Raw genomic sequence first — 13,825 nt, 5'->3', positions numbered from 1 at the left:
GTCGAAATTTATTTAGGTACAGTTTATTTAGTTTCAATGCTGTCGAATAGAAATTGATATAGATTTCCTGAGCTCAAGATATTACCAATAATAATAACCAATTACCAATATTACCAATAACAATATATTACCAATAATATACATATTTAAATTTTGTGAATTGGCAAGTTATCTCTTGTGTGGTTTAACTTTATCTTGTTCACCAGGGAAAGAATCGCTGGTTCCGCTAAAGTCGACGCACTATTTCCCCGTGCAATACAAGCGACGCTATTTACTTTTGTAATTGTTCCGTTGAGCTTCTGTAACCATGCCGCGGCGATACGCCGGCATAGTCCTCGTGTAGTTCCGATCGAATTTATATTCGTCAATATTGAATCGGCGCCGTGTCATCCGTAGAAAAGCAAATACTCTGCGTAACTCTGCAAATATTTCGTCAAACATATTCCCAGCCCGCCGCGCGTTTTTTTAAATCCCGCGCTCGACAAACTTCGCAGTTGACAACCCCTGTTCGGCTTGGAACACTCGGTTATCATCAATGTTCAACTTGTAGGATATATTATACCTACGGTGATACGAGTGGAGTTTGCGGAGTATGTACTGTGCCCGGAGTCTCGAACAGGTACAAGTTATCGGGTGGCATCAGGCGACGGCGTGACACAGGGGAACGCGTATAAGATAGTTCGATAGTGCTAAGATCGCCCTGGTTAATAATATGTCGGTGCCATCCTCAAAGGGACCCTTTAACCAGCCCGCGGAAACTTCTTCGCGCTTCTGCTTACCAAATCGTAACAATTATCCTTCGGTTATGCGATCGTAAAATGTTCTAATTTTTAGGAACCGATAATTGCACGTGTGTAATTGCATGTGCATAGTGGTTGTATGCATGTACTTTGCAGATTCCTGCTTATTATACCTGTATATACTGTTGCAGTCTATTAGTCGACGTTACTAGACTGTAGATTTTATGCGTTTACTATTTTATGCACTTTATGGGTGTTATTGTTAATTCTATTAAAATTGTTTTATTACTAAGGTGGTAATGGATATATTTAATGGACTTAGGGACGTCTATGGATTATTTTAAATTTTCTGAAATTATTAAAGAAATTTTTATTCGATCTCATTCTTTACTTATTGCAAAAATGAATGAGTAATACATAATACAGCGGATCATGATATTAATAATTATTTTTAAGCAATATAATTTTATATTTTTAAGCAATATAATTTTATATTTTTAAGCAAAAATTTTATATTTTTACATAGAGACCAATAAAACATTTATTACGAAGCGATGGTAATTTAATTGTCTTCTTCGTCAATATTACAGCAAATTACGATTTCCATAAAATTAGCGCCGAACGTTGAAGCAACGATTAATTTATTACAACCGCGGCGCGCGGACTCAGATTGGACGAGATTAACGATAAATAATTCGGATGAAAATTACAGCCGCGAAGACCGCTTAACAATGACTACGGCCGGCTAAGCAGTCGCCGTGACACAAGTATCCAGTTAATAGGTGATTACCGCCGGTCGCAGAGCGGTTATGACGTTTTACACGGGCGCGCGATTCGCTCGTAGCCGAACGAGAGATAATTTCGGTAGACGAAATAACGGCGAAAACATCTATTAGCCCGTCAGGAGTTTGAAAACGGGAACCGGGTTGAAAACGAACGTTTCCACACCGGTATCGCATGATTAAACCGCTTTCGGGCGTTGTTATGTACCTGTCTCGTAATAATTGACATTTTCGCCGGGCCAACCGGTATCGTTTCCGAAACTTCCCGCGCGCAACGGGTTGCCTTGTCATTATAGCGCGAATGCGTTCTCTTGTCGATGCATTTTTTGGGGAAAAAACATTTTCGAAAAATCGACAATGGCGTCTTCGGTTCGCGTCACCGTGAAAATGAACGACAAACAGGATCGCATGTGTTTTTCACCGCTTTGATAGAGTATTAACGGCGGGTTCTCAATTAGAGCGAGTTTCAGTTCAATGCAGAATTAACGAATCGTAAAATCAATAATAACTTTCTAGTAAAATAATAACTTTTTCTTTACATTCTTTTGTTAGGTTTTTTTAGCTTTTGATGTTACTGTTTTGTATTCATCTGCGGCTTCGGCAGGATTTTAATTAAAACTCTGTTAATTGTAGATACGGTGCAGTTAATTCGGAATATTGTTTATGCTTTTATCGCTGCGGAAAATAATGCGGTGTATTTGATTTGCAATAATATCTGTATCCTTATCGAAGTAAAAGTTCGTGCAGCGAATTCTATTTGTGATATTATTTGTATCCACATTGAAATGATGAATAATACGGCGGATTTTATTTAGGACAATATTCGTGTCTTTATTAAAATAGAAAATAGAGCGGTGAATCTTATTTGCAATAACAGTTATAATTTTACTGAAATAAGAAACACTGCAGTGAATTTTACTTACTATAATATTTGCACCCTTACTGAAATAAAAAATAATCCAGCAAATTCTATTTAAATACTCGAACCCTTATTAAAATAGAGAATTAAGTTAATTAATTCTATAAGTAGAATAATATTAAAATATTATCAAGAAAGTAAAAATAAAAGAAATTATTACATTATACAGTACTAAACAACACTAGTACAATCGATGAACAATTAACGTATATACGATTAATTATCGTAATTATTAACGTACCGTGTAGACAACAGTGTATAATACGTTAGCAACGAGTACGACGTAAAATTAGCTGAATCGAATTTCGATGGAACGTTTAACGGATTAATTTCTGTAAGGACTGCATTAGAGCCCGGAAACGTGTAGATGCATATTTTATAGTTCACTCACCATTGATAACGTGTACGTTGACGCTGGCCTTCTGCGCCACGGTCGGCACACAACTGTAGATCCCCGAGTCGTGTAGTTTCGCATGACTGATACTCAATCTGCAATAAAACGAAATAGCGGTGTTCGCGTTAGCGAGAAATATTTGAACCGTATTCTTCAAATCTGATTTTTAAATGCGGGCTTGTTGCGCACGAAGCGAACGAATTCACTGATCGGGTCGCTCGACTGTACTTTCATGAGGGAAAATAACAAATTATGGTCACCGACGGGCGCGGCCGTGCACCATTTTTCTCTCATATAATACGCGTATCTCTTGGATTCCTCGGGAAACAATTGGAAGTAACGCGAACTCGTGGAAATTATAATTATTGTGCCATGCGTTCGATCGCGTAATCGTTGGAAAGATCCGAACGCTTTTAGGATTATTATTGCGCCGAAAAATGCTTCACGGAGAAATCATTTTTTACCACGTTCAATCTATTGGTGAAAAAGATTTAATATCTGTAGATATTTTATTTATTATTAAAAGCCCGAGAAGCTTTTTGTAGTTGAATAAAATAAATTTTCTGCAAATATTATGTCATGGTCAGTAATAATTATTTATATTGTGTTGCAGTAACATATTGTAGCATATAATTAATTTGCAGAAAATTCTAGAATTAATATTAATTTGCAGAAAATTCTAGAATTAATAATAATTTGCAGAAAATTCTAGAATTAATAATATATTTTAGAAATAGTAAGTTAACGTCTGCAATGTCAAAGTTGAAATATTAATGTCCAGATTTTAAGTTTCAATTTGCACGATTTATAATAGCGACAGAGGCAACGTAGATTTACATAATTCTAGTTAAATGTAGCAAACATGCAGGCCATTTTATAAAGTTGTGGGCATCCATTGATTCGTTTACGTTTCAATATAATCCAGCGCTTCCTGCAGCTCGGGTTTAATGGAAATAAATGACGTCAACCCTTCGTTACCAACTTAAGATTTCACGGTAGAGAAAATACACGTATGCAATTCATAAGCATTGCGTTCAAACAGCCTCTCACAAGATTAAACATTGTTTCATGTATTCTTCACTTCCTGATTTAACTGTAATTGTCAACAAATTCTATCAACATTTTCAACATCTTTACATTTACATGTCGATGCCTAAATAATTATTGTAGACCTCTAAAATACGATAAAAATTAAGAATATTGCAATTCTATTTTTAGCTACAGTGATATTCATATAATAGAGGATAAAATCTTTTTATTATATCGTTAAATGGTTATTCTAAATTGTCAATTCTAATTATGTAATTAAATACTAATACCTAGTAACTAGGTAATATTAATTAAATGGCAAAATAGCCAAGGGGATGTTCGACCATATTTCCAGCAAATGGAATAGTTATAAATAATAAATTTATTAATGGAGGAAATTCGATTGAACAATACTCGATATCAGAAACAGTGTTGTGTCGGTTACTGTAGGTTAACCGAACAGCGGCATGTTATTGTTCAATCAGTTAGCGCGTCCTTGTCGGTGAAAGCAGACGTATTTCGTAAAGTGCTCGTCGCGTGTGTTCTCGTGAAGTGCTTTGGCCCAGAGTGGACCTCCATGGATTACTGCTGACTCCTGGTCCACTCTGTGCTCACTAGTGACCATCGCAGTGATCAGTAATAGTCATTCCAATGGTTATCAGTGGTCATTCAAGTGGTTATCAGTGATCATTCAAGTGGTTATCAATGGTCATTCAAGTGGTCATCAGTAGTCATTTAAGTGATTATCAATGGTCATTCAAGTGGTTATCAATGGTCATTCAAGTGGTCATCAGTAGTCATTCAAGTGATTATCAGTGATCATCCAAGTGGTTATCAATGGTCATTCAACTGGTCATCAGTGGTCATCAGTGCTCACTCAAGTGGTTATCAGTGATTTCGTATGTATTATTAATTAATAATTTACACAAATAATAATTTTCAGTTTAATTTTACTTAAGATTACTCCAAATCACATATCCACGTGAATAATTAACACAAACGTTTAAAAATTATACCGCGCCCTGAATTCTTATCTATCTCCACGCGATTCTTCTTCGACCATCTCGTGTCGGTTCGATCCACGCGTCAAAGACAAAAACATTTCACCGCGAACAGCGGCGCTGCTCTCTCGCCGAGGAAACCATTTGTTTTAGTCACGCTGGACACAGTGTTCCTGTAACGTCACAGAACACCCAGGGAGAAACGTACCGAGCCATTATTACGACCGCCAAACGAATGATGTACAACCGCGTCGCGGCGATAATACGATTAGGTGAACACGATCGTCGGACTTAGTTTATGACGGTCCCCTTTGACACGTGATACTCTACGCTCTGTTTATGCCGACAATCGTGTGCTGCTTTTTATTGAACACCCGGCCGCACGGTATAAAGCGTAATTGCACGTGATGTTCACTACACGCCGCGATTAAACGGCTCAAATCGCCATAATTTGCTGCCGTCCCGGGTACGCTGCTAAACTCTTTAACGCTTTGCGCCTCGTTCTGTCGCATTTGGAAAATTGTTCGTTTAGGTTGATAGTTTAGGTTGATTATTTAGGTTGATTATTTAGGTTGATCATTTAGGTTGATTATTTAGGTTGATAATTTAGATTGATAATTTAGATTGATAATTTAGGTTGATAATTTAGATTAATAACTTATGTTGATTATTTAGGTCGCAGTATTCTACAGATTCAACTCAAATTTTATCTGACATATCAACGCGTTATTAAATAAAAATATTTCTCACTGCATATTTCTTTTATTTTTACATAAAATTAAAACATACCTATACTTCAAAAAAGAATGAACAAATCTTGTTTTTCCTTGCTATCTATTAATTTATATTCGACGAAAATTAACTGCGATCAGCATAACATCCATACATAAACTTCACGCAAAAGGTTAAACGCAGAATAGAACGCGCGTGCAATTGTACATAGTAGATCGCGCGCCATGAAACAACGACGAGCCATGAATTCATAAAACCGCTGGTCCAAGGATCGATAACGACCGAGGAAAACAGTAGTAAAAATGATCGCGTACGTTATGGACAAGGAAAGCGTTTGCACTTAAACGGGCATGAAAAGCGGCGTAAAACCGACTCTGTCGCCGCGTAATTTTCACCGGTCGAAATTCCGTTTGACGCGCGTAATAAAGCAAACGGCGCTTCGAGAAGCGAGCGAGCAAACCGGCGCCGATTGGTCGAGGTATGTTCGAACGGGTATCCTCCCGGGCAACAAGCAAATAATTTGACGTCAGATGCACTAGTTGCGCGACACCGCGGCTCGTAAAGAAGTCCCCGCGAACTTGCTCCCAATGGATTATTGATTAATCATTTACTCGCCGTATTTCAGTAGTTAGTGTCATCGCACACCGTCGCAACGTATTGTACCTTGGGGACTAATAACGATCGTTTAAGGGTTACGTAATGGCGGTCCCGGTATACGCCGCGACCTCCTCCCCGTCTCATCCACTAAATAACCTTTGAGAAATAATGATTTTAATGCCGGCTAAATTAGCTGCGACGGTTTTAATGATCCGAGGTAGGCGAGTGCCGTCAGACGCGGATCTCTGTTTCCGCGTGCGTGGAGATGAAACAGCTTGTTCAAGGTATGTTATAAACAAAAATTAAATACGTTCAGTGATCAGTTCACTTGCATTTCGTACGCACACGTTACCGTGGATTTTCCAATTTTCAATTCGTTACCACCGAGAGAGAGAGAAAATGTTTAATTTGCACAAAGATATATGTAATTAGATATAGCAGAATTTTAATTAAATTGTTCATTTGAAATCGTAAATGCAAACGTTAAGTTCTGTGGTTTAAAAAAATCGTGCAACCGGTTTAACATTCCTCGGTTCTTAGTAATTTCGTTGCCAGATTTTGGTGGCATATTTATTAAATAATGCACGAGGTGTCACGAGTCCGACTCTTTTACTACACCGTTTACGTGCTAGACTGTGTATTTAATTAATCTCGATTAATTAGATCTGTAAAACCTGTATCTATCCGTATTATTTTACTTGCTGTCAAACTTTTAAATTTTACTCGGTTGCGATCCGGCCAGAAAGTGTTTATATCGTAGAAAGATGATTAAGGGAGAGCACGATTTAAGCCGATCGCGTTGGATCACATCGGGCATGTAGCGTCGAAGTGGAAGTGGTTGATTCGGCGGAATCCCTTGAAATTGGAATGCGAGCCGGTACGAGTGAAAGATTCCCGAGCGCGAGAAAAGAGATAGCTATCCGAGGGTGGCTGGTTAGAATGCATGAGGGCAGCAACAATTCAAAGCACTGATTTCATTTCTACGAGACGAGGGGAGGGAGGGAGAGGGAGAGGGAGAGGGAGAGTCGCGTCTCCCCGTTGCACGCAATTGCTGCCAACGATAGAACTAATTCCGGTTCTTGACTCAAGAGGAGAGGCCACGACCGGGGAGAGAAGGCTCGCGTAAATTCGCCGACGCGAAACGCCGGTCTCTCCCGCTCGGCGCGGCTACAGGGCTCTCCATCTCTCTCTCTCCCTCTCGCTCTCTCTCTCTCTCTCTCTCTCGGCGTCGCCCTGTGACAATCGTCAATCACGTCCAAAAACAGATGCAACCCGGGTGGCTGCAATATTCGCGCGACACACGAACGGCAGGGCTGACAAGGGCCGGCTAGAAATGCAGAGCATGCCCGATACGTCTTCACGGTGCAGAGGCCACCTGACAAAGGACTCCCCTGTTTCCTCTTCACTCGAGGACCAACTGAATATTATATCGCGCGCGCTCCGCTTCCCCGAGATGCATACGCGAGAGGGGTAAAAAAAACATACACACACGCGCGCGCGCGAGCGTATATACATCGCGGTGGTGCAACGCGCGTGAAAAACTCGCGCTTCCACAAGCCCGAAAAGTTTGGAGAATTTACGCCCGGCTGAACGGTAATAGTTCATCCGTCGATGGTAATTCGAAATCACAGGTCGACGCCGGGAATTTAGTGCCAACAAACTGGCCGAACTTTGTACTAGCTGAAAATAAAGCAGAACTGTTTGATACGGTTCGGTTTTTAATCGTCGCATAGATGGTGTCGAATGGATTGTTATTACTCGCGTGTTTATGTCGCGCGGCAAGGAAAAACAAGTTTTGTATTTTTATTTATTTAATACTGTAAATGGTGGATTTGAAGTTTAGTAATTGCATAGTTCTTGAAAATTTTATTTATATTTTTATTTAGAGATATGTTTCATTTATATTTATATCTATAAATATATTTTATTATATTCATGTTCATAAATATATTTTATTATATTTATATTCATAAATATATTTTATCATATTTATACTCATAAATATATTTCATTTATATTTGTATTCATAAATATATTTCATTTATATTTATATTCATAAATATATTTCATTTATACTTATATTCATAGATATACTTCATTTATATTTATATTCACAGATACATAATTTTCTCTTCATTTCAAACGTCCAAGTGAAGTAACTTAAATAAATATCTTAAACCATTAAGAAAATAGACGATCCTTGTTTTATATATCTTAAAACGTTTCTTTCGAATTTTACCGTAAGATATACCTGTCTCAACTGTAACATTATAAATGAAACATAAGTTCTTGATTTTTCTTTTCCCATCTTTCTCTCGAGCATTTTGAATCCTCACGCGAACCTATACATACGTATGCGAGCAAGATGGAAGTCTAGTGATGTATTCCTACCGAGTTCACCGGATTTCCCCTTAATATTGAGTTTTCCCAATGCGTCGACACCCGGCGGTGACCGCCATGGGTATTTTAGGGAGTCAAAATCCTACGGCACACCCTCGATCATCCCTCTGGGTCGAGGGGTGGCTCCTCGAAATATTTTCCAGGTCGAGAAAAATCTAATCAAATGCCCATAAACATTTACATGAAATGCGTATGTAGATAAAGAAAGCGGTAGACTTTTATTTCTTCATTCGCTATTGCAAATTATGCAATTTTTGTTCCGAGTTGCAGTGCATTGAGTAGACAAAGTGGAATATTATATTTTATATTGTTTTCAATTTTTATTTTTGCTTGCAATCAATTATCGATAACTGAATCGCTATATAATATTACATTGTATTTCGTAGAATTATTTGAAAATTAGAACTTTTGTATTATTATTGGATATTAAACATTTTATTTCTTATTATATAGATCGTTGTAAAATAGATAAGGGTTGCGAATAAAATAGACTAATTAAATGGAGTAAACGATAAAGAATAATAAAAAATAGAATAAGGAGTAAAATAAATAGTAGAATAAATAGTGGAATAAATAATCCATTAAAAAAGTAAAATGAAAGATAGAATAAAAAATAAAATAATATACGTATGAATTCGTACAAGGAATTTTCACGTTTGATTTTCTCTAATAAATCTGGGACGTCGAATATAATCTTTCATTTTATTCATGTGAAATAATCTTTTATCTTATTCGTGTCAAATAATATCGTGCACGGTCACGTTTCTAGTTTCGAGAAACTGTATTACCAGGTGGGATGAAACAAATAGCAGTTGACTTACGTCGATGTGAGGGCGTCGCTCCACTCGGTTTCGACGGTAATACGAGGTTTACCGTCCACATCGTTCTCAGAATGCGGTGACGTCACTACCGGTTGATTGCCACGGAACCAAGACACTGTGCCCAAATCGTGAGGCCCCTGGGACATCAGGCAGGTCAGCGTGAGAATACTTCCGGTTTTCACGTATATGTCTGACGAGCCGTTTATTCTGGCGCGTGCCTCTGCAACAGAGAACATTTCCATAAATTAATAACGATCGAAGAAGCATCCTCTAATGTTCATATCGGTAATAATATTGTATAGATTTAATTAATGTAACAGTAAAATATTAATAATCAATTTCAAGACTTATATTATAGACGATGCTTTGACATCACGTAACAATTTCAGTCGCCTATAATTTTTTTATTATTATTTAATACATCGACCTCTATTTTTCATTTATTATTTAATTGTAAAAGAATTGATATATCATAACGAAATATCAGAATATTTTTCGATGCCTTGACCGATTAAGAAATCGACAGAGTCGATTAACCCCTTCAGTCAAATATTTGCCACCCCCATAAACGTCCAAATATTTTTGGATAACAATGCACAAAATTTGCAAACTAAGTTATAAATAATTTCCTCGTTACGTTATCTTTCACACAACAGTACCAAGGTCGGTATAATACTTATAAATTCGGATAAAAGTCGCTTCGAAAAATATCTCGATAAAATAACAAAAGCCCCCCTCCAAGCAGCTCGAACCGCACCGAAATGTCCGGCACAGTATAGGTAATTCAGTCAAGGACACGGTGTTTCAAGGACCGATGCGCCGAAACCTTGATCCGGGCTCCCTGACCGTGTCAATATTACGCGCTATTATCTGATAACCGGAGCCGATAAATTATTCATATTGCGGACAAATCGCATCGCGTGTAAGCACCCAGCGCTCCGGTTCCCCCCGGAGCATCGAAGATCGGCCTACTTTACGATCAGCGCATGAATGTCCCCGCGTGTTGTGCATCTATAATGGCGTCGGTTCGGGCAATTATGTGCGAGCAAAACTGTCGCTGGGAGCAACTTTTGCGGACGGAACAAAGTTTCTTGGGGAACATACGCGAGCTATGTGCTTAAAACTATCGTTATCTATCCATTATACGCCACGTCGGAGTATGTACAGGGTATCTATCCAGCCGCGCGAGGTACTTGCTACAAGCAATGGAGGAACCATTCGTAAAACTTAACGAGCAGAGATCGTAACGCGCACTGTACCAAGGTTCGAACCTATATTCGGAACTACCTTTATGCGCACGGTCGTAATAATAGGTTCTGCAACTATTTGTGCTTTGCGATCCGGGTTGCGATTAATCATTTATTGGCGGTATTTTTGTGGACGCGAAAATGTACTGTCAGAGGTGCTGATTGGATTTGTAAGATGCTTTTTTGATTTTTATTGACAGTTTGTTGTTCATAGTTCAGGATTTGTAGATTTACTTTGCCATTTATGCTATTCGTTTGCAATTGGAATTTATGATTTATTATATACGTTTCTGAAGTAAAATTTACATCTTTATTCCGCGATTTATACACTTCATTTACTATTTATCTTTCTAATTTACTATCTATACTTTTAATGTATGGTTTATACAATTCATTTACTATTTAAATTTCTAATCGACCATTTAAATTTCTAATCAACCATTTATATTTTTAATCTACAATTTATATTTTTAATTTACCGTTTACATCTTTAATATTCGTTTAAAATTTCAATTTGCTATTTATACTTTCAATATACGATTTATATCTTCAATGCACGATTTGTATTTCTAATTTACCATTTGCATTTCTAATTTTCAATTTACACTTTCAATTCGCCATTTACATTTATTAATGCACGATTTATATTTCAGGTCATCCGCCATAACTTCCCCAAGAAGCGTCCAACAGCAAGTTACCTGTCCCCATCTAAAAAGGTAAAGCTTTTACTTCATTCTAATTTATTCACTCCCCTAAGTGTTACTCCGACTACATGCACCATAAGTTGCAGTCCCCGCGTGGCACAGAAAAATTTTCCCCGATCTGAAACCGCGCCATGGGTTTGCGGATCGAGCCCTTCCCTTTACCACGGCCCCATAAAATTTGATGCTTGATTTTTTTACTGCCATTTTATTGCGCTCCGAACGAAAAGCGTGCCACTCCCCGTTAAAATAAGGCACACCCGCGAGAAGTTACAGCGCTTTTGAAGAGTATAAAAATATCGTCGGCAAAATGCAACGCCGGTGAGTGAAAGCAGAGATTTGTCGGTTGAGAAACAGCTTCGATTTATCGACGGTCGATTTTTCTCTTCGCGAAGTTAAAACAGGTTGAATTTCGAGCATTTCGAAGAAGTTTAAATTCAGGTTGTCGATCGTTATGCGATTTCTCATGATCGAACGTGATCTTAGAAAAATCGAAAGAAGAGAAACGTCTTCATCTGCTGAGAGATCATATATTATAAAAATAAAATATTTGATTAGGTTATAAAACGTTTGACACGTCTCTTTGCCTTCGAAAAATCGTCGAACGAATAATCGCCTTCAAACAACGTTTATCTTGTCAAATATTTGAAAAGCGTTCTAACAAAATCGGAAAAATTAAATTTCAAAGTGTCGCTGTCGCGTTGAAATCTCTAATTTTTGTGGTTCGCGTTAAACGAGAGCGTGTCGCTTTTGCTCGAAAATATTTTCATTACCTTTGCCAAGCTTGTCAAACCACCGCGAAAAGCTCTAATAATTTCGTCGCAAAACAATCAATTGCAGAAAGGCCGAAAAATCGCATTCTAGCCGGGAATACCCGGTTAAACAAAACGAAAACAAGTGACGCGTTAATATAACACGGGCGTAGTCGGCGGCCGGGGGAACCGAACAAAAACAGCGTAAATCAGGTCGGCGACGCGGTGAAAAAACATTTTCGAAATTACCGATTGAATTGGTCGATTGCGCGGTCCGTATTATCGGTCATATTTCACACGGGTGGGGTGGGGGGAGGCTCGCCACGGTCTGTGCCCGTGCGTTTTCGGGGTGTCCCGCGTCGGGCATGGAACGCGCGATTACACGATTAAAACGCGGGTCCTAGGCGCGCGCGCGCGCGCACGCGGGGGCACTTTACCTATGGAACAAAAGCGCCCCCCCCCCCCCCCCCCAGTCCGATAAAAAGATTTCGCCGGATTTTCCCGCGTGACCGGTTCAATAAATGTTGCCGGCCGGATACGGGATTTATTTCGTCGCGCGATCTACGGCCGGCTTCGAACAAAGGAATTCATTGCGTTCAAACGAACCGCCGCGTCTGCCAATCCTTTTTTTTATTTATTTATTCGTCAGTCTCTCCCCTCCGCCACTCTGCCGATGGTTCAATTATCGTTCGGTATTTTATTAGAGGCGCGGCAGCTTTTACTGTTTTTCTTTCGCGAAACAAATAACCGGCGACGGCGCGTCGTTAATTAACTACACCGGGCTCCTTTTGTTCCGCGCGCGCGCGCGCGGCCCGAAGTGCCGCCGTGCTTTCATATGTTCGGTTTTGCGAGGCGCGGGCACTGGCGACCGATAGCGCGAAGAAACTCGCGATGGTGTGCTGCTAATGCTTGGCAACGTTCGGCCCGGAGGTGGCTTCTTTTCGTTTCCATCGAGATCCGACGTTCGGAGCGACGTCCGCGCGAATTTAAGCGGGCTAATTGTACTCGTTACGGAGCGGAAATGGTTGTCCGACGACTGTGACACGACTGGGTTGTTAAGTATGAAATGCGTAGATTTTAGAGTAGAATTGTAGAGCGATGGGGGACTTTGTTAATCTAGTTACGGATTGCAAAGGGTTCATCTTCTTATGTATACCATATAATGAAATTAAAATCGAATAAAATAGGTGAAATAAAACGAGAAAATAAAATACGATAGAATAAAATAAAACAAGTTCAATTCAAATTACATGTTATAATTTATAGAACGAATTTAAAAATTTACTATCGTTAAAATATTAATATTAATTGTTATATTGAAAGTATAGGAAGTACACGAAGAGAGGAATGAAAAAAGGAAGCGAAGTATAAGAGTAATTAAAACATATTGAAATATACTAAAATTAAAATCTATTAGAATTTAAAATATACTAAAATATTAATATACTAAAATTAAAGTCAGTAGAAAAATGCAGCTCTCTTCGCAAATTTCTGTCGCCGCCTCTAACGAAATAATAACAATTAAAATTAACGAAACGTCTTGCTTCATATTTCAAGAAAAACCATGGTCCTCCATCTTTTTACTCATCGGATAAAGTACATCGTCGTAATATCAAGAAGGGGATATAATAATGTTCATCTCTGAGATATCACAGCGTTGTAAAAATCTAAAAGAATTCCGGCGATTCAAAGTCCCTTACGAGACGTTTC

At 38.6% G+C, this 13,825-nt stretch overlaps 1 protein-coding gene across 1 annotated transcript in view; it reads right to left on the bottom strand.

The window, feature by feature from the left end:
* Positions 1–13,825, bottom strand: part of Dpr1 (defective proboscis extension response 1) — a 528,341-nt gene that overhangs the window by 32,420 nt on the left and 482,096 nt on the right. The window contains exons 4-5 of the mRNA XM_078178615.1: positions 9,416–9,635; positions 2,833–2,930 (exon numbers count right to left, since the gene is read on the bottom strand). Of these exons, the coding sequence (XP_078034741.1) occupies positions 2,833–2,930; positions 9,416–9,635 (318 nt within the window). The remainder of the gene's footprint in view (positions 1–2,832; positions 2,931–9,415; positions 9,636–13,825) is intronic.

Source organism: Augochlora pura, chromosome 4, assembly GCF_028453695.1.
Source record: "Augochlora pura isolate Apur16 chromosome 4, APUR_v2.2.1, whole genome shotgun sequence".
NCBI classification, from domain to species: Eukaryota; Metazoa; Arthropoda; class Insecta; order Hymenoptera; family Halictidae; genus Augochlora; species Augochlora pura.
Note: the sequence above shows the minus strand (reverse complement) of the source record. Positions and strands in the feature narration are given on the sequence as shown.